The sequence below is a fragment of the Neltuma alba genome, unplaced genomic scaffold, assembly GCF_004799145.2.
Source record: "Neltuma alba isolate B1F8T4 unplaced genomic scaffold, ASM479914v2 tig00012116_pilon, whole genome shotgun sequence".
Classification (NCBI taxonomy): domain Eukaryota; kingdom Viridiplantae; phylum Streptophyta; class Magnoliopsida; order Fabales; family Fabaceae; genus Neltuma; species Neltuma alba.
In genome coordinates this window covers 104,135-124,827 of record NW_021636668.1, presented here as the reverse complement: position 1 = coordinate 124,827, position 20,693 = coordinate 104,135, and the positions used below count along the sequence as shown (strand labels likewise).

General features: G+C 37.4%; 4 protein-coding genes across 4 annotated transcripts; 1 reads left to right on the top strand and 3 right to left on the bottom strand.

Annotated features, from left to right (window-relative positions):
- Positions 1-1,195: 1,195 nt before the first annotated feature.
- Positions 1,196-4,566, bottom strand: LOC114722895 (uncharacterized). The gene is made up of 5 exons (XM_028909017.1): positions 4,232-4,566; positions 2,670-3,632; positions 1,773-2,504; positions 1,575-1,686; positions 1,196-1,470 (listed from the first exon to the last, which is right to left on the bottom strand). Exons 2-4 carry the CDS (start codon positions 3,504-3,506, stop codon positions 1,645-1,647), a joined length of 1,611 nt encoding a protein of 536 aa, XP_028764850.1. The 5' UTR covers positions 3,507-3,632; positions 4,232-4,566; the 3' UTR covers positions 1,196-1,470; positions 1,575-1,644.
- Positions 4,567-5,620: 1,054 nt separating this feature from the next.
- LOC114722973 (low-temperature-induced cysteine proteinase-like) lies at positions 5,621-8,315 on the bottom strand. The gene is made up of 5 exons (XM_028909101.1): positions 7,736-8,315; positions 7,021-7,253; positions 6,806-6,943; positions 6,223-6,705; positions 5,621-6,142 (listed from the first exon to the last, which is right to left on the bottom strand). Exons 1-5 carry the CDS (start codon positions 8,226-8,228, stop codon positions 5,990-5,992), a joined length of 1,500 nt encoding a protein of 499 aa, XP_028764934.1. The 5' UTR covers positions 8,229-8,315; the 3' UTR covers positions 5,621-5,989.
- A 4,750-nt stretch (positions 8,316-13,065) lies between these two features.
- On the top strand, positions 13,066-14,667 carry LOC114722974 (ervatamin-B). Its single transcript, XM_028909102.1, has 4 exons — positions 13,066-13,543; positions 13,627-13,850; positions 13,965-14,099; positions 14,195-14,667. Exons 1-4 carry the CDS (start codon positions 13,078-13,080, stop codon positions 14,468-14,470), a joined length of 1,101 nt encoding a protein of 366 aa, XP_028764935.1. The 5' UTR covers positions 13,066-13,077; the 3' UTR covers positions 14,471-14,667.
- Positions 14,668-18,678: 4,011 nt separating this feature from the next.
- LOC114722989 (abscisic acid receptor PYL11-like) lies at positions 18,679-20,199 on the bottom strand. The gene has a single exon (XM_028909136.1). It carries the CDS (start codon positions 19,512-19,514, stop codon positions 18,966-18,968), a length of 549 nt encoding a protein of 182 aa, XP_028764969.1. The 5' UTR covers positions 19,515-20,199; the 3' UTR covers positions 18,679-18,965.
- Positions 20,200-20,693: the final 494 nt, after the last annotated feature.

Genomic DNA, 20,693 nt, shown 5'->3' with positions numbered 1-20,693 from the left:
AATTGCTATACTGAAGTTGTTAATAGCATTACAAAAGTTGTTAAACGTTATATTGAAGTTGTAAAAATTTTCAAAAAAATTGTTTCCAGTCGCCGGAGTTTGTTGAATTTCTCAGAAAAGCTATTGTTAATTGCTATATTGAAGTTGTTAATAGCATTACAAAAGTTGTTAACCATTATATTGAAGTTGTAAAAATTTTCAAAAAAAAAAATCCGACTGACGAAGCTCCGGCGACCAATTGTCGGCTGGTCGCCGGAGCTCCGGTGACCGGCCGGCCAGTAAGGGCTGTGATATTTTAAAAATAATATTTAAAATGAAGGGTAATTTGATCTTTTCCTTTCACATATTAATCCCAATTTGGTCTCATGGTACCAAAATGGGATTTCTTGAATTCAGCAGACGTTTTTGGACTTCTGAAGTTAAATGTGCATTTTTCTGTCTTTTTCGCTTAAGATGAGTTAAGATAAGGATGGGAGATTTATTTATGTACCAGAATTTTGCAGCTCATTTATGAGTAGCAACGGGCAACGTCTCACCAAATTGCATATGGTTTATGGTTATTGGGATCACAGTCGCCGTCAACTTATGCCTGTCACCGCCATTTGCCATCCCTTCATAATTATTTCCTCTCCCCCTCCTGTCATCGTCTCCCCGTCGCCATTTGTCATCTGTTTTTCTTGGCTTCCGACACTTCACTTTCGCTCTCCTTTTCACTTTCCACGACCCCCATAATTGCAACAATTCAGTATATTTCGGGGGTGTTTGGATAGAAACCAAACCATGGTTTCAGAAGTGCTTTTACGGATTACGAAGTAAATATGTGGAGGAGGTTACCTCGTTTTGTGGAAAAGTGATTCTGAAACCTAGGTTTTGGTTTTGCCAAACACCCCCGAATACAATGTTCATATTTCGTCCCACCCAAACCCTCCAAATAATCCACCGCGCTTCTACTACATTAGAAGTAGCTTCGAGCAATATTTAAAAGAATGGCTCTCCCTCTGCCATTTTTTTGCCCACAAACCCAATTTCTCTGATCGTTTTCCTCTTCGTCAGGGAAGTACTTGACTTTCTTATATTTATAATGGAGGGATTCAGGTTTTGTCAGAGCATCTAGCACTGAAAGCACCTTGATAGAAAGACTAAAAATTAAAAGGAGATGGTTCATACACTAATATTCTGAACTATCTTCACGCACTAATTGATAATCGTATTTACATAGCTGGTTATATATTTCGAAATTTCACTGAGAAACTTTGTCTTGAGAAAAAAAATGAAAATAAGCAATCTCGCATGAACATTGACAACCACTTGTTGTGTTCGTCACATACAAATTCCTGATGCCTGGAGAGTCAGCACAGACAATAAGAGAAGACGTAAAACACGAGATTTCACAAGCTAGCTCGCGCTTGTCAATTGGCAGCATAACAGAAGCTTTACTTTTATTGATCACCAAAGGACTTCGACTGCTTTCTGTGCAAAACGCACAAATGAAGATGATAAAAAACAGATAGGAAAGAAAGACCAAATTTATACTTAGACGGTAAGAATCAATTCGCTCCAACTGATGTACTCACCTGCAATATCATGGGAAACAATCCACATGAGCTCGCACCAAACATGATGAACAAGCCAGAGTTCCATCTCTTATGATTTTAAACGATGAGATTTGTTGGAGGCTATTATTTCCTGCGCGGAAAAATTACATGTGAGCTTTCATCTTTCTCACTACCTGAACACCAAGGAAGATACAAACATGAAAAATGAGGCTACACCTGAGAATAGCGCGCATGATCATTGTGCAAATTCGAGGTTTTTACTATTGTTTCCCACTTGGTATTATTGCTGGATGTTGTATGAGAGTCCTGGTATATAGATTGGGAATGATTGCTTAAATTTGATTGCTGCAATGGATTCCTTCCTGAAACCAAAGGCAGGGCACGCCAGAGCCATGACTCAGAGGGCGATCTCGGTAATGGTGGGGGAACAGGACACAGAACAGATTCACTTGAATTACTATCAGCTATTACAATTTCCCTGTTGTTGGTATCTGAATCCATCGCCTTCTTCTCTTCCAAGGCTTGTAGTTCTTTTCCATCTTGAGAAGCTTCTGGAGAAAATGAATGTGAAGAAGATAATAGTTTTACCGTGCTTGCAGAATCTATGTACAATGTCTTCTCCACTGTTGAATTACTTTCTTCATTGTTTCCATGGCTTCTGCTCTGGAAGTTCAAATATCTGCTAGATTGACTAATATTCTCAGCCTCTCTAGAATCACAAAGCAACTTTGCTCCTCGAAGTGGATATTGAGGTCTACTTCGACAAGGAGAAACTCCAGCAGCAGCAGTTCTTGAACGCCTGAATGGAGACAACCTATCTTGTTGCTGCGACTCACCTGCATCATAAGTAAACCTACATGATTGACTCATCCACTTCTTCCTCGCCTCCCTCGTGTCCATTGATACGGTTTCAGAGCTCGACTTGTTCTTATAAATAGCATCAATGGCCTGCAGGAATCATGCATCCTTGTGGGTAAATGTATTGGCACACAAAACACTAAGGGGGAAAAAGAAGTGTCTGCGTCAGACAATACTTTTATCAGACACAATACAACATTTTAATTCAGACATGAATGTTTCAAATTTTGTGTGTGTGTGTGTGTGTGTTGTTACCTTTTTTACCATAGGAGCTGGGCTATAAGATCGAACATGAGATTTTTTGTTTTGTTTAGAAACCTCGTAAGCAGCAGTAGACATGGGAACTATGTTCCTCATTTTCATGCCAGGCACAGAATTTAGCAAGCACAGCGAATTCTTAAGGCGTAGTTGGGGAAGCAGCCCACAACCTTTTGCCGAGCCATTTGCAGAGTCATATTTATCGTCTTCACTTTCTTCTTCAGTTTCACATTGGTTAGAACTTTGTATAATGTCAGAGATGTAGTTCTTGAGCAGAAGCTTCTTTTCCTCACGAAATGATCTGTTAATTTCTCTAGCCTGTTCTACCACCACAGATTGCTTTCTTGAAGCATATTCTGGAACCTGTAAAGTCATTGCTTTAGCTGCGGGCAAGAATCGGTTCATCATGAAGTCCCTGATTTTCTGATCCGTGTGAAATGTTCCAGACTTGTTCGCATTGTAACTATTTAATTCTAACCCACTCATCCCACTTACTCTACAGTTCATTAAGACGGATTCTGGAGGCGAAATTGTATCAACGGCATCAGAATAAACGTTGTCATCATCATCATCATTCCCATTGGTCCTTCTTCTCTCATCTTCTGTTTCTTTGCTCCACGTGGGAGATTGAGCAACAGGAGGCTCCTTCGGCTTGGATCTTCCGAGGATGTTTTCCCAATTGAGGGGAACAGTAACAGGTTCTGCTAGTTGTTGCATAGTCGAATCTGATTTAGGGTATAGAAGAATGTGCTTTTTGTCCAGTGTTTTCTGCGATGCAGCAGAACGTCTCACAGACAGAAGAGGGGCTTCAATATTCAATCTTTTTTCGTCCATCTTGGTCAACAATTGAACTGTATCACGCGGCCCCTCACAATTCAGGAAAAGGTTATGAACAATGTCAGCAGCGAGGCAGAAAATGTCGGGTAAGAATCACTAGTCCTCCTACCATGAAATTAAAATCTGGATAAAGACAAAGAAAGAAGAATAAGATTATTAGCAGCAGGAGACCTCCTGGCTGTAAGCACTCAGTACAGCAGAAGCCATTAACAGGTTCTATATTGGGAGAACGCAAAAACAGATCCAAAGACGCAAATATTGAGCAGAGTTTACCCCCACCATGACACTGAGCAGAGAAACAGAGAAATATGTCATAATTCTGTATCGGAAGGCTGGGTAAAGAGCCGTGATTCCCCATTTGTACAGAAAGGTGAAAAACAATTGAACATGACAACGCCTTACATCTCTCTCAGTATTACACTGAACAGAGGAAAGACTATATGCTTTGTTATCAGTATCACAGGCTCAGACTCAGAACCACCAAACCATGAACACCAACAGAAAAAATAATAAAATAAAAGAACATGCTGTAGAGAAGAAAAAAACAAAACCATCTCTATAACAAAAAGGATATGAAATGACGCGCACAGCTACAGAAGCGAAAGGTTTCGGGTTCCTTGACCAAAGTATTTGACATGGCTGTAAAGAAACAAGCTTAAGCGGAGAAATCCAGAAAGTGGAGTAAGACATTGAATGAGGAGTAAATAAAAGAAGAGGGTTACCTGGAGAAGGAAAGATTCAGATGAAGATGGATCAGAAGACAACGGTAGGTTGCCGGGCGATGGGAGGAGAGGGAATGAGTAAGGGGAAAGAAAAGCAGAGGGTTTAGGGATGGAGACAGAAGCTTTAATATGCATCTTTTGCTTTCAAAGCATGTTTCACGGTTCGTTCTAGCTGTGCGCAGATGGAAAGTAGAGGTTGCCAACACAGTGACGGTACATTCTCAAATCAAAACCGTCCTCGAATATCCAAACGACAGTATCCCCGGCTTCACTGGACTTTACTCCCTTTATATATTGGTATAACTTATTTATCTATCTACCATACTCCATTTCATGTGCTTACTGATGACATTAAGTATAGACCGTGCTAAGAATGTGAGCTAATTATAGATTAAAGACGGGAAGTGTGGGGTATAAAAAGGAAGAAATAAATCACAAAAATACAAGGGGTTGAATCACATGATGTGAATTGTGAATACGTAACGTAGAGATAGACAGTTCAGAGAAGACAAAGTGGGTGGGGAGAGGGAGGAGGGAAGAGGTGCGGCCCACTAAATTTAGTTGACATTAAAGGGTGAGTCCTCCTCCTCCGCCCTCCGCCATGACCATGCGTCCTTGCCTATGAATCATTTGGGTTGGGGACAAAACCCAAATAATTACACCCACTCTCCAGGGGCAAAGAGCCAAGAGGACGTGCCTAAAGACAGACAGCCTCATAAAGCAAAATTCCACTACGGCTCAAGCCAATAATTGAAACGCCCCACTCTCTCCAAATCTTTCTGCTTTTTTTCTTCTTTTTTTTTCCCAAAGACAAGCCCAAAATATATTACAGATCAAATTTAAAAGTCCACTCATTGGCTCTGGACATTTATTATTGTGTTCACCTGTGTTATTGACTTCTTTCATAATAGACTATTGCCAATTTGGAGTCAATTTTAGCCCGATACACCCTTCTCTGATTCTGGATTTTGTTTCCAGTGAACTTCCTGTACTTTTCTATTATTTTTTATTTTCTTTTTTGAATAGGATGGTATCGCTAACTCCTCCGGTATCCCACACCACATTGGATGCAGACTAATCCGAAGCGCCCCCCAGAAGAGGACTTCCCAGGATTCGAGCCCATAACATGGTAGGGACGTGACGCCTTGCCTTTCCGTTTGCGACCAGTCGGACCCGCCCTCCCGGGCATTATTTTTTATTTTCTTTAAAACAATAGAGAATCTCTCTCCCAAGTGTGTGAATGAGAGCGAGAGCCGAAGGCCCCTTCTGCGGCTATATGGTTGAAGATGATAGGATGAATTTTGTAAGACCTTATTGCTAATGAGTAATGCCACGGCTTCCCTTGATATTCAAAAGCGAAAAAATAAAAAAAGAAGTGAACAATTCTCGTGTAAAAAGTAATAACGATTATTATTATTTTACCGGTTTAAAAGTACTTCATGGATGATACGCCACCGAGCACTCTAATCCAAGGGTTTAGAATAATATAGGACGCCCATGAGTTTCAGCAACAAACTGAAACCAACATTCCAGTATAAATAGAGCACATTATTACTGTGTGGATGATACAGAATCTGCAGAAACACAAAGCCTCGTCTTTATCACCTTCAATGTGTTCCTGATTTGGTTCACACTACCTGTTCTGTGCCCATTAACGCCTACATGGAAATGGAAGCAGCCAAGTGATTCTGCTTCTGATTCTACAGAAAAAGATCAAATTACTACTGACAAGGAATCACTTCGCATCAGTCTTCATGTTCAGCGCATTGCTGCTGCGAATGGGTTCCTCTTCAGCTCCAGGAGACGGTACGTCTTTCTCTCCCCAGCTTCTCTTTCAACCTTACTCCATGGAAACTTGTGCTTTGCCATCTTCTTCTTCTTGGCAGCCACCCCCATCACGTCTCCCGATTTCTGCGTTAAAATTTTATCAGAGCTTGTCATTTTCAAATGAGCATTCGAAATACGACTTTCATATAAACACAGTTTCTTACTTTGAGACACAATCCCTCTTGAACGTCACAAATGGGGTAGTCACTGGGGCAACAATAATTTGTTCCGCAGCAGCAAACAGCATTCTCATAATCACAGCAACCATAGATCAGGCAGAAATCGAGTGAATCCAAAATGCAACAACATGTTTGATCTGCAGCACAAAAGAAGAAGTCTCCGCATTTCCTTGGTGAAGGCGACGGAGGAGGAGGAGGAGGCGGTGGCGTTACTGGTGGGGGAGGACCAGCTGGGGATGGTGCGGAGGACTCTTTGGTTGGGTATGAAGCCATGTAAGCTACTCCACATTTCCCATATTTCTCAGCACCGTTCCTTTTAAGTAAGAAATAGCCGTCTAGTCCCCAGCTTGTTCCCCAGGAATTCTTCACAATCCAGTAATCCTCACCATCCTCTGAACCATACCCCACAATCAAAACCGCATGATCAATATCTTCTGGATCACTTGAGCAACTCCCATCATAAATCCCCTGTTCAAACAATCACAAAACAAATTCTAGTTCCTCAAACTCGTAGTCATCCCCTGCTTTTTATTGACTGATTTATATCAGTATGACTAGTTCAACTTACACCAGTATAGAGTTGGAAATCAATTGCAGAGCCATCCATGCCCACGCTGATAGGCTGCTTCACTGTTGCACACAGAAGAGCACTCTCTGTTCGTGCCACATCCTTATATCCATCAATGCCAACCACTTTTCTCTCCTCCTGATTCACCAAAAGGCTCTATAAAATTACGCAGAAAGAAACATATCTATCCATTTCCTCTATGAGCAGAACAATACCTTAGTGATGTTGCAGGTTCCATCTGCTCCAGTATATGGATAATTAGTTTCTGTGTCAATCCCACCATTGCTTATAACCCATTCGAAAGCGTAATCCATGTTCCCTCCGTCACATCCATCATTAGTGGTGTCACAGTCCACAAGCTCTTGTTCTGAGAGACTAATGAGTTTCCCTGTGACTATTGCATTTATTCCTTCCATGGCTCCCGTGGAAGAGAAGGCCCAGCAGCTTCCTGATGAGAAGGTCAATCAGAGGTATGTTAAATATTACGAGTCATGAATGCATGGATAAAAAGTCTCATAATTGCTCGTTCTAATAAATTAATACAAGGGGCAATATAAGAAGTATAAAAGAACAAAACTATTTCAGTAAATAAATTCAGTAGAAGGAACCAGCTCCAAGAAAACGTGTCAACAATAGTTGTCAGTGAGAAGAAACTTGGTTGGACCATTTATATCAAGGACTGCTAAATTGTGGTGCGCCACATAATTATGAAAATTAAAGTAGACCCGCAGCTACATGTGAGCAAAGTGTCTCAATGATTATTACTTAGATTGTTAGATGCACCAGAAAGTAGTACTATGAAATGGGATTAGGTGAAGAACATAAAAAGTGATGAAGTGTCATTCCACCATCAGAAGGAGGGAAAGTGATTATATAAAAGATAATAACCGCATTAAGCTTAAATTTCAATAGTTAAAAAAAGAAGCTTACCACAATCTTCTTGGTTCTTAACACCAGTAACAACCCCCTTCGTTCTCCAATCTAAGGAGGAAGGCGCATCTTCACAAGACCCGTCCTTTAAATGGAAGCCTCCATTCATGACGCTATTGTCCCTTGTCTTGATAGGCTTCTTCATCTTTGAAAAATATTTTGTCCTGAACTCTTCATTGGTCATATCAGCAAACCTGTTCAGACCCAAACGGTGCGCATTGGGAGAAGTCATCATTGCATTCTTCTCTACAACATATTTGAGATTCCTCTTGAAGTTCTCCAACCTCATGGCTGCTTCTTCTGGGTGTCTGTAAAACCTTCCATGCTCCCTCTTCCAACGTTGGAACAGCTCGAGCACTTGTTCCTCGTCGGAAGGATACTTGTCAAGTTCATAGCCTAAGATGGAGTACTTACTGGGAACACCATGAGAGAGACAAACCAACGAACCCCAGATGAAGAAGACAAGAGAGGCCTGAAGTTTCTTTGAACTCATTATCTCCTCTGGGTTACAAGCAAATGTTGGTGAACCAGAGGGTCTTTGTGTTGCATTATAAAGGGAGCAATTGAACGCCCAAGTCTTGACCAAGCCTACCAGTCAGCTCAAGGGCAACAAGCAACCAATTCTCTACGTAAATGGACTTACCCTGAGACTTGAATGACGTGGGGGAAAAAAGGGTCGGATGTAATTGACCATAGGGCTAACTTAGTAGATAAGAATAATTTCATATGATTTTTTTTGGTAGCAAATTTTTCAGGTGTTTGTCTAATAGCCTTTTATCCCAAAGATCTTTTAATCTGACGGTCAATCTGGGTTTTGAATGGAGGTTGGACTTGCTGTTCAACAGTCAACACCTGATTTTGCCGATGCCGCCATTGTATATTTTGGGCCGTGCTTTTCACGTTTCTTTTTCCCAAAAACAAAGAAAGAAAAGAAAATGCATCTAGCTTCGTCCCACGTGTCTTCTTACTTTTTGAAAAATCTAAGTTCCGTAATTTTAGAGTTCTGACTCCAACCTAAAAACATGCCCAAAAGAGAATGCCATACAAAATTTCTAATTCCTGGTTTGGGATATGCAGAATTTAAGCATATTATCTATAGCTTATATTTTTGGATGGGTTTATATTTTACATAGAAATCTGTGATATACTCTTCCGGTCCTTAATATAAGACTCATTTAACTAATTTGATTAGATTAAGGAAGTTAGGTAAGTTAGTTAATCATAAAAAATGTGACACGTTTTTCCTAAAACACCATAATCATCTTTCTTAATACCTACTCTCCCTCTTCTACTTGATTATAGTTGAGGGAGTATCCATAAGGGTAATTTAGAGAAAATTGATAAATATGAGAAGTAGGTCTTATATTTAGGACTAAAACTAACTCAATAATTAGGTCCTATATTAAGGACCGAAGGAGTAGTTTATGAACTATAAATAATATAAATTTTACATTGCAAATGGGAAATAAAATATATAAAAGGAGACATTCCCAAAGTATGGGTGTCTGCGTGTGTGGGGGGGAAAGAATTCTTGGCAAAGGGACCTGTTTTTCATAAGCACTGTACTTTTTTGGGAGAGCTGATATTATGAAGAAGAAGAAAGGCAGCGATCAGCACTGAATTTCAAGTTCAAGCAAATAATTGCTGAAGAATAGCCAAATGGTTGAACCAAAGTGCCAAACCAGCAAATAAAGAGACATTGTGGCTGAGTAAATTCAAGTTCCAGGTACCACATGTCTCATAATGATGATTGGATTAGAGAGAAAGCATGTTGCAGCTACCCTGCTGGAATGGCAAGCAGTAACCTCGGAATAACAAAGTAGTGGTACCCATTAAAATGGAAAGTGCCCATTCAAGATGCCGAACAAAAAATTCTTCCCTTTGTTAAACCCTCCCAAAAAAAAAAACAAAGAAAAAGTCAGAGCAAAAAAAAAGAAATGATTCTGGTCTCTTGTCTTTGAGTATCTTTTAAATTGGGCCATAAACGAATTACGTCCTTACTTAATATGGGCCGCATATGGAGCCCTTTAAACATGTTCCCGCCCTCTATTCTGGACCCTCAGCTGCAAAACCACCCCCTCCTCCTTCTTGTCATTCTTGTTTTTTTTTGGGCCTGAATTCTTACAAGCGGGTCTGAAAGCATCAGGTTAGAATGCGGACGAGCACTTAGAAGGTGTTTGGATATCCTGAAAAATACTTCTCAATAGTACTTTTTCGTAAATCAAGATAAACTCTTTCACATATTTACCTCGTAGACCGTAAAATCACTTCTGAAACCATGATTTGGTTTCCATCCAAACACCCTTTTAGTCTCTCTTTTTCTTTTCAAAGCACAGACATTCTTTTACTAAAGGCAAAAAAACATTATTATATACTAAATATAAGTATCTCTCAATAAAAATTCAAATGCCCTTCTTCTTATGCAATTTGTCTACTTTAAAACAATTAACACCTCGCCATGTCTGGAATTTCGCATCCTTCAAAATCACTTTAAAAAAAAAAAGTAATTTTATGCAAATATACATTTTTTTATGTATTTATTTTATATATCGTAAAATTATTTCTAAAAACTAATCTAAATACGTCCTTGATCTTGAAGCCCGATTTTAATCGAGCTAAACGATAGACTAAGATAAATTTCGACCCATTTTGCCGCCTTAATGGTCAACGTCGAAATTGGGACCATGTGCATCCATGAAGAAATATCCACACGAAATTCAATGCTCATTAAATTAATTGTGGAGTAAAATACTCCAACCCCTTTCTTGATACTTGTCCTATATCAATATATCTTAGCATATGCACACATGCAGACAAACAGGTGGAATTTAAAATGAATATTAAATCTGTGGCAAAAATATTAGTATTAATTCCCCCTCGCCGCCCAATAGTTTGCTAATATATGAATGAAAAGATGTAAATATATCATTGTTCTGTCCACTTGTTGTACTACCTTGCAGCCTTTTTCCCCGTCGTCCCTGCTGATTTAATAAGAAAACGCCAGCGTGAAACTCATGCGGAAAACTTGTCTTGTTCTGTGGGGTTACCTTTGTTTTCTAGTTTCTCAATAACTTAAGAGTGTTTGGATAGAAACCAAACTATAGTTTTAAAAATATTTTTACGGTTTATGAAATAAATATATGAGAAAATTTATCTCATTTTACAAAAAAATACTTCTGAAATCATAATTTAAAAGTTACCAAACACCCTTCCATATTAGATCTTTTCAAACAACACAATCCCTCCCTGTGCCCCCCATTTCAATAATTATTCTACCCTGTGTTTCACTCCCCACAGCCACAGCCACTCCTCCTTTTCCCTTTTTCCTATCGAGTAAACTCACCCATTATTTGCACTTACAGGACTTTTTTGTATTCACAGTTAATAACTACGTTTATATAAATTTTTTATATGTATTTATTTTATATTTTATAAATTATGATTGAAAAGTTATTTATGCGTTATTTCAAACAAACCCATATTAGACTATTGAGTCGGGATTCCGGTTGAGGTAACACCCAATAGAAGATAGTTGTTTCCTATATTTGAAGTTGTATTGAACTCTAGCTAGTTCTAATTTAGGCTGGACATCAAACAAAAGATCCTTCTTAGAGCATTTAAAGTCATATTACCTTGGTAGGCTATAGTTCGGATTCGAGTTGTACTGGACTATAAATAAAAAAAATTCTTTTAAAAAGATATTTTTTTCTATTCGCACCTGCACAAGAGATGTTATGCTCAGTGTTAAATTCCCTCCGCTCATATTAACATTTATTAGTTTATTTTAATTTCCAATTCTCCCTTGACCTTTCGACCACTTTAATTAATCTCATCAATACAACTAAACCCGGTTACCCTTCGGCCTTGTTCGTTATGGAATTGTTACTGTTAGTCTTTTAAATGATTCAATTGAGAAACGGTGATTTCCAAAAAGAAAAATATTAATCATCATACAAACCGAACTACTTTGAGGATTCCTTCAATTTGGTCATTTATGTTGACAGTTTTATTGACAAGTCATATCATAAACATTTAATTAATGTGCATATATGCCAAATTATAAATAAAACACATTCCTCAAGTTTGATCTGATCACACGAACTAAATACTTTTTAAGGAAAATTAGACAGATAGGCTTAATTAAAACGTTTCAACTTTTAACCATGTGCATCCATGAAGAAATATCCACATGAAATTCAATGCTAATTAAATTAATTGTGGAGTAAAATACTCCAACCCCTTTCTTCATACTTATCCCATATCAAGGGTGTGTTTGGATGAAACCAAACCGTGGTTTGGAAAAGTGATTCTGGAGAATAGATTCTGGAAAAAATAGATTCTGTGAAGAATAGATTTTGTAAAAAAGTGATTCTGAGAAGTGAGAGTGTTTGGATAGTTGTTATCAGAAGCACTTTTATATATACAAATTACTAAAAAAAAGACATAAGTTAATATGATAATTACAGAAAAAATAGATTTTATGATATATCTTAATTTGAAGAAATAAAGTTGTTAATAATATGTTTTTTTACCAACATAATTAATAATACATAAGATAATATAATTAATAAATAATTAATGTCTATATATATTTATAAAATATAAGATTAAATATATTTATAAAAAAATATGTTTATAAAAAAAATAACAAGATACATATCATATAGGTCCTCACACTCTCCCTTTTTTCTCCAAAAGCAAAAAAATTTTGCTTTTTCCAAAACCATGGTTTTGGTTTTTGGGGAGACTGTTTGGGTAGCATTTTCCCCAAACCATGGTTTGGGGTGCTATCCAAACAGAGCCCAATATATCTTAGCATATGCACACATGCAGACAAACAGGTGGAATTTAAAATGAATATTAAATCTGTGGCAAAAATATTAGTATTAATTCCCCCCCTCACCCCAATATTTTGCTAATATATGAATGAAAAGATGTAAATATATCATTGTTCTGTCCACTTGTTGTACTACTTTGCAGCCTTTTTCCTCGTCGTCCTTGCTGATTCTTAATAAGAAAACACCAGCGTGAAACTCGTGCGGAAAACTCGTCTGTCTTGTTCTGTGGGGTTACCTTTGTTTTCTAGTTCCTCAATAATTCCGTTCAAATGTTTAAAGACTGTCATCATTCGCTCCCAATGTGCCTCATCGCTAAACATAAGAGACACTTATGTTAAAAAAAGAAAAAGAAAAAGAAAAATGGTTAATCACAAGATATGACTTCATATCTCGATTAAACTCGGTCTAAATGCCGCATCACTGCGCATACAAGGGACGCATCTATAAAAGCATGGTGTGTCATAACATGATATGTCGGGAAAACTAGGGATGGCGAGTTTCCATATGATTAACTTGTTCCTGCTCTGCTTCCTCTGTGCTCCACTCATGTGTCTCTCTTCTTCCATCTCCGGTGGCTTCTCCATATTGAGAGACCATGACAGCCTTCGAAAGTTTGCCTCAGAGGAACAAGTCTACGGACTTTTCCGATTGTGGCAGAAGCAGCACCGACGGGTCTACCCAAACCCACAAGAAGAAGCAAATAGATTCCAGATTTTCCAAAGCAACTTGAAGCACATCAATGAGATGAATGCCAAGAGAGAATCTCCCTCGCAGTCCCGTCTTGGTCTGAACAAATTTGCAGATTTAAGTCCCGAGGAGTTCAGGGAAATCTACCTGCACAACGTAAACATGGCGCCCAACACTGCTACCAAGTTCAAGAAGGACGACTCCTGTGATCATGACGTGCCTGCTTCTCTAGATTGGAGACAAAAAAATGCTGTCACTTCAGTTAAAGACCAAGAAAACTGCAGTATGATGATCTGTCTTGTTTTTTTGGAGCCTGGCGAGAGCACTTAATTTATTGATCATTGATTTAATGTGTGATAATTGCAGAAAGCGACTGGGCATTCTCAGTGGTGGGAGCCATAGAAGGGATAAATGCAATAAACACGGGGAAGCTGATCGAACTTTCAGCACAACAACTGGTGGACTGTGACCCAAAAAGCCATGGTTGTGCGGGAGGATTCTACTTCGACGCATTTGGTTGGGTTATAGATAATGGTGGCATAGATACAGCAGCTGATTATCCATATACAGCCACAAACGGTTCTTGCCAGGTATTGATTTCCTTTCCTTCTGCTATATACTAGCCTTGTTATTAAAAAGTTGGCTAATCTGTCTCTCTTAAACTAAATTAAATTCTGGGCTCTCTTCCTTTTTGTTTCAAGCAGCAATGGAAAAAGGCTGTTAGTATCAGTGCCTTGTCCTTTATTGCATTTGGCACAGACGATGCAATCTTGTGTGCCGTTGCTCAGCAGCCTGTCACCACCAGTGTGAATGCCGTCGATTTCCAATTTTACACTGGCGTAAGTGACCTCCACATATTTAATTATTCTGTACCACGAGGCATGGGACATGAAAAGAAGATTGATTTTGCTTTTTGTTGGGGTGATTTGAGCAGGGAATCTATGGAGGCGACAACTGCGATAAGAATTCGACGACAGCCACGTTGGTGGTGCTGATCGTGGGATACGGAACAGAGAATGGGGAAGATTACTGGATAGTGAAGAACACATGGGGACAAGACTGGGGAGAGAAAGGCTACATAAGGATCAAGAGGAACGCTGGGTGGCCTTATGGCGTATGTGCTCTTAATTTTGCTGTTGGCTACCCAACGCAAAGCACCTCTTCTTCGTCATCGTCATCCACTTCCTATGGGGCTGTCCTCCAGGCCTAGACTAACTATGTTACTTCGTGGTACTTTTGTATTATGTGTATGTCGTACGTAAGCCACGCTTCTGTGTTGCTGTGTCGGAGTTGGACATGTTACTTACATAGTCACGTGTCTTCTCTACTAATAAATAATGTATCCTTCGGCTCTGCAACTCTGTGGTGCGTCAGGTTGTTACTGAATAATATTGATGTTGTGCTGCGTCCTGCACTGAGTATTATCATCTGCAAGCTACTTCTTTTCCGGACCAAATCATCGGCGAGCTTCAAGAAAGATCAAACCCAGAAACTTGAAGAATCTTTTACCATTATTTATATTCTCATGCGATGATGAAATGATTGGCCAAAAATCGAACCACTGGGGCTCTTTGGATCAACATTATTTCATAAATTATAGTTAAAAAATTACTTATAAATAATTTTAAACGTTGGTTGAGAAAAAGATATCAAAACTCCTGAGGAAATAAGATGGCTATGAATGAGCGACAAAGTTCACGGGATTTAACTCTCCCATCTTCGTATTGAGTTCACGGGGAAAAGAGAGGGGAGTGAAGGAGAGAACATTTAGCTTTCGACTTTTTTTTCTTTGTTCTGTCCGCTGCTCTGCCATTTTCGTATTCTGGTCCCTCACCAAGCTGCAGGGGACAGCGACCACTCTCCGATGCCAGCATTTATATGAGAGCATCAGACGTTTGTCGTTTTGCTCATTAAACGGACGATATGATTCAATACGTTGTGGTTCACTGGTTGTCGTATGCACTTTGCAGGAACTTCCACGTGGCCCAATCAGAAACGCATTGAGGCCCCGAAACGCCAGAAGATATATATGTATGCGTGTGTTATATCTTATTTATAAAGTATTTCTAACATATTTCACACATATTAAAAAAATCTTAAATTGTATTTACTCTATATTAAAATATAATAATTTTTTAAATTTATTTTTATTTAATATATACACTTTTTTAAAAAATATCTATATTATAATAAATAAAGAATAAAATAGTAAATTTATAGTAAAAATTTAATGAAATAATTTATAAATATGACTAAGAAAAACCTTCTCTCTCTGTCCTATAAATAGGACTAGAGAAGTATATATTACTTTCATTTTTAATAGAAAATCTAGTATATAATTTAATTTAAATTACAGATTAGATTTTATATTAAGAACTAAAAGAAGTTGTAAAGGAGTTTGTCTAGTTATTTATCACTATATTTAGTCGAAAGTTGAAACAAGGTGAACTTAAAAAAAAAGAAAGAAAAAAAAGGAGCTGTTAGGTTGCAACTCTATATCAAATTTCATTTCATTCAACGAAATTTAAAAAAGTGTGATCTCCTTTTCCCTTCGATTTTATGAGATATATTTTGGAATGATTTCCTGGTTCATAATTTAAGATATTTTGGAGAAAACAGTGAGTTATTAATAACCTTGATCCAAAGTTACCCTCCTTGAATTAAGTGGAAGTTAATTAGAGTTTAGCGTAAAATGAAGGGTGTTTTTCGAATTTTTTATTTTTTATGAAAAAAAATTATGGTTTTTAATTATGTTTAATGAGTTTTTCTTTTTACCAGCAATGTTTAATGAGATTTATTAATGTTTCCAATTTGTTCCAAAAATATGTTATCCATAATTTTGGTAGCATATAAAAGGCTGTAATGCGTGGGCTGGATGGAAAGATAAATAACCGATGTATGACTCCAGGCTGTTCACACTAATATGGCCCATGAGCTGATTTGTCCTGTAATTTAGTACTCTTCCGGTCCTTAATGTAAGACTCATTTAATTAATTTGATTAGATTAAGGAAGTTAGGTAAGTTAGTTAATTATAAGAAATGAAACACATTTTTCCTAAAATACCATAATCATCTTTCTTAATACCCCATTTCCCTCTTCTACTTGGTTATGGTTGAGGAGTATCCATAGGGGTAATTTAGAGAAAATTGATAAATATAAAAAATGGGTCCTATATTTAGGACCAAAATCAACTCAACAATTGGATCCTATATTAAGGACCGGAGGAGTATTAACAAGTTGGATCCTATTTATAATCTTAAATTCTTAATCAGTTTCATTTAGGGCCTGTTTAAATTAGTGATTAAAAAAATTATTTTTAATTTTATTTTTTAAAAAATTAAATTGTGTAATATGATTTATATTTAGATTAACTTTTGTAAGTCAGTTTATAAAAGTGAAGTTGTTTAGATTATCATTGAAAAAGTAAGTTTAGTTATAAAATGATAAAAAATAATATAAATTTTATTAAATAATATATATTTTATTTTCTCTCTTTTGCAATACTCTAATTATATTTTCCCGTATATTTTTTTTATCATTGATCTCATTATTATAAGGGCATATTTAAAATCAAAAGTATATCTATAATCTATTTATTACTTTTAACTAATTTTTTATTATCCGTAAATTAGTTATCTAAATATTACTCATCTAGTTCTGTTTATAAAGTAGAGAGAGAAGTTTTTTTGGCCCTATTATAAGTCACTTCATTAAATTTTTGGCATCAATATACTATATTGTCTTTCATTTATTATAATGTAGATAGTTGTGTTTTTTGAAAGGTGCATATATTCAATAGGGTAAAGTTAGAAAGTTGCTATATTTTTATGAAGAATTAATACAGTTTAAGATTTTTCTTGATCCGTATGAAACATGTTAGAAGTACCTTATAAATAGGATCAGAGAAATATAACAGAGAAAATAGTAAATTTCTTAAAAATAGAACTCAACTCTTTTTTAACTTCTTCTTTCTGCGTTTTTACTTATTATAGCTTTCTATGCAAAAATTAAGTTGTCAAATTGTGGATCTAAACACGACAAATTTTGTATATGTTTGGTCATTCAAGCGCACGATTGAGACATTTTGATGCTGTCACGAAGATACCTTTGATGTTTGGATCTTTAATAGGGAAAAAAAAAAAGAAGGCAAAAGCAGACCAGAGAAACGAATATTATTAAATATTCCAAATGTATCGCCATTTCTTTTTGTCGGAGTATTTTTCCCCTCACTTTCCTTTTTTTTATTTTGGGCCAGATTTTCCCCCTCACTTTCTAACTGAAGGTTTTGAATCGTTATTTACAAATAAATAGCTTAAATTTATTTTTATTTTTTATTCTGAAATCGGTTATTTACAAAATATTCTATTGTTACATGACTTTTTTGTTGAATATGTTTCTTCTTCGATATTTTATTGCAATTTTTCCAAAGTTAAAGCTACTTTTTTTAGACTGTTCTTATGGAGGAGAATACTATCATTATAATAAATAAAATTATACTACCTCCGGTTCTTAATATAAGAACTCATTTAACTTTTATTTTGGTCATAAATATAAAACCAAATCCAATATGTCTCTCACATTTATCTTTTTTTTCTCTAAGATTGTCGTTATAATAATAGTAGTTCTAACTAATAAATTTGATTAATAAAGATATTTTAAGAAAGATAATACTTATTTATTACAAATAACTAACTTAATTGATTTTTCTTAATCTACTTAAATTAATCCACTAGCTCTTCTATTTAAGACCGAAAATACTCGTAATATATAATAATCCTCATAAAAGTTGAGTGGATGCTGAAAAGAAACCCCGTCACCAAGGAAAAGGAATGTAATCAAGGAGAATGAAGTATTGGAATTTGCAGTAATCATAGGATCAAAGAATATGATTGCTTTCGCAATATGGAATTTCTGCTGTGTGACTGTGAGTAGTTCTCAAACTTGCAAGCTTCCTAAATTCCGCTTCTGACCTGAAACTGACATGCAAACCACAATTTGCCCCTCTAAAGTCCCCATGAGATGACCTTCTCACCAAACAAGTTACACACTGACCCTCAATTATTAGCTCCATAAACTAAAATCCACAAATTAAACCGCAATCCCTGTGATATTTTTTAATTGCAGGCCGCAGGATAAGGTTTCCTCAAGACAACTTAAGACCCCTCCTTTGCAGTTCTCTTCTGTTTGAATCAAGATTTTTGCGCTATTTTTCTCATCGATGATGCATAAAGAGATAGGAAGGTGCCTGCACGCGACCTCAGCTTAGGAGTGAAAAAAATAACATGCTCATTTGGTGAAGTTGAGCTTATCCGAATGTTAATTTTGACAATGACAAGTTTCACCAAAACATAATAACGACACATCGTCAGGTAAATTAATTGTAAACAAGTTCTAATGTTCTGAGTCAAACATTTAAATGGTTGGGTCGTGGGTGAAAATATCTACGAAAAGCACCGTATCCACAAAGCAGCACGGCTCCAAAATGATACCGACTATTCTCACAACTTGTAACATGATATCCATGAGGTTCCTTGGCCTTTTGCTTTTACAATCTTATCGGGCACAACAAACACAGAGATAAATCCTACATAGAAATTCAATCCACGAGACACTAATCAGTTCAAGACCCAATTCATCAAGTATAGTGAACACCACAAACACAACAAACATGGTAATTAATAATCTAAAGCAAACCATGACATCCTCAGTGAGTGTCAGTCTTACAAAACATCTGTTCTGTAATTTTAGCCAACGACCTTAGATTACAACCTACGATAGTGTTGGCGAAAGAGCAAGTATCTTCCCCACTGCTCCCTGCCGGAATATCCACCACGTACGACTCTATCACCACCGTCTTCCCTTCAAATCCTTCACCATCCTCCTCATGCAGAGTGATGGTGGACCTGTAATTCAAAAGCCGGTGATCCCCACCGATCATGCTAAACTTCATCACATACTGATCATCATCAAGCTTGTCCAGCCTCTCCAAGCTAACTCCGGCTGGCATGCCGGACATAACCTCAACCTCACGCACACTGCCAACCCCACCATCACCAGCCAGTATGTTACAGCTCTTTATGAACTGCTTGTAACGCTGCGGGTGATCAAATTTCCTGATCAGGGACCAAACCAGAGGCAGTGGTGCGTCTATGATCTGAACCTGGTTCGAGCCACACTGGTTGGATAAGGGGCTCGAGGTGTGATGGCGGCTCAGCATGGCGAGCATTTTTGGAGACCTTTGGCCACAAGGCATTAAGTTTTCAGAGTCCTCTGCGTTAGACTCTTGGTTGTAGTTATCTCAAGGAACTTTTGGCAGTGTGTATTTATGTGAGAGGAAACCAAGAGAGAGGGAGGGAGATGGGCTTACGAGTTACGAGGTAAAGTATTCATCAAGAGGAGAAAGTGAGGTTGAGGTATTGGCTTGTTTTGGAGTCGGGTCGGCGGAGCTGCAATTTAGTACTTTGGAGTCTTTCGGGTGAGCCATTCAATGCTTCGGTGATAGTTATCCTCTTTGCACATGTCGGTTATGGTTAGGAAGAGAGGCTATGATTGCTGCCCCACTTCAGAGAGTAAATTATTGCAGCGTGTCTTTGACTCTGTTAAAATTCGTAGAGATCCCTTCCTTAAGAGTTGAGTTAACTTGGAATATCTCCCAACAAGTTGGCACAACTGATACGGATACAATATAAAAAAAAAATGAAAAGAAAGAAACCATTTAAGTGATTTATTTATGTATTTTTGGAGTGGGCGGTGTTGTGGCTGAGGGAGCAGAGGCAGTCGCTCAAATCAAAATTAGGTAATTTCACGAATTTGTCCATCCGTGGTGGAAACAGTTTCAGGAAATACTCCTTTCTTCTATGCAGAGTTCATCTCAGTCATTTGCCACTAGGTCCGTATCCAAGGGAAATTTGTCTTTACTACCGACGAAGAATACTCAAAGCTCTTCAATACTTTTTTCTTCCTCAGAAAGGTAAAGCAGGTGGGGGCATGCACTCTGGTCTACAAAATTCCTGAGTATAAAAAAGACCTAAGATAAGTAAGAATGAAAAAAGATCACAATACCCTCTTATTTTAGAAGTACGCGTACTTCAGAAAAAAGGTTGCTATAAGAAAATGTTCCCATCACATAGCACATCAGCACTATAAAGTCCGTGTAAGTTTAACCCATCTTAGTCCGATTCCAGTGTACAACATCTCAGGATTTTTCTAGAAGCACTGTCTGACTAAAATTACAGTCTGCTCCCTTTAGAGCTAGTCAAGTAATGTGAGCTTAATTTAAGAAGGAATAAAAAACGGTCAGGGCATAGCACATAGAATCGCGGCACACAGAAAAGCAATGATCTATCAAACAATAATCTCTATTATTTTGATGATCTACTTTCATGTTTGTTGCCTGCCCTTTGTGAAATATCAAGCTTGCCCAGTACTGAGA

Bases quoted from the DNA above. Each gene is read 5' to 3' on its own strand.
- LOC114722895 (XM_028909017.1), bottom strand. From the start codon at position 3,506: ATGGACGAAAAAAGATTGAATATTGAAGCCCCTCTTCTGTCTGTGAGA. The intron at 2,505-2,669 runs GTAACAACACAC...TGATTCCTGCAG, and splicing joins CAGCTCCTATGGTAAAAAAG to GCCATTGATGCTATTTATAA. The intron at 1,687-1,772 runs GTGTAGCCTCAT...TTTTCCGCGCAG, and splicing joins ATCATGCGCGCTATTCTCAG to GAAATAATAGCCTCCAACAA.
- LOC114722973 (XM_028909101.1), bottom strand. From the start codon at position 8,228: ATGAGTTCAAAGAAACTTCAGGCCTCTCTTGTCTTCTTCATCTGGGGT. The intron at 7,254-7,735 runs GTAAGCTTCTTT...CCTTCTCATCAG, and splicing joins TAAGAACCAAGAAGATTGTG to GAAGCTGCTGGGCCTTCTCT. The intron at 6,944-7,020 runs GTATTGTTCTGC...TTGGTGAATCAG, and splicing joins GAACCTGCAACATCACTAAG to GAGGAGAGAAAAGTGGTTGG.
- LOC114722974 (XM_028909102.1), top strand. From the start codon at position 13,078: ATGATTAACTTGTTCCTGCTCTGCTTCCTCTGTGCTCCACTCATGTGT. The intron at 13,544-13,626 runs GTATGATGATCT...TGATAATTGCAG, and splicing joins TAAAGACCAAGAAAACTGCA to AAAGCGACTGGGCATTCTCA. The intron at 13,851-13,964 runs GTATTGATTTCC...TGTTTCAAGCAG, and splicing joins CCACAAACGGTTCTTGCCAG to CAATGGAAAAAGGCTGTTAG.
- LOC114722989 (XM_028909136.1), bottom strand. From the start codon at position 19,514: ATGCCTTGTGGCCAAAGGTCTCCAAAAATGCTCGCCATGCTGAGCCGC.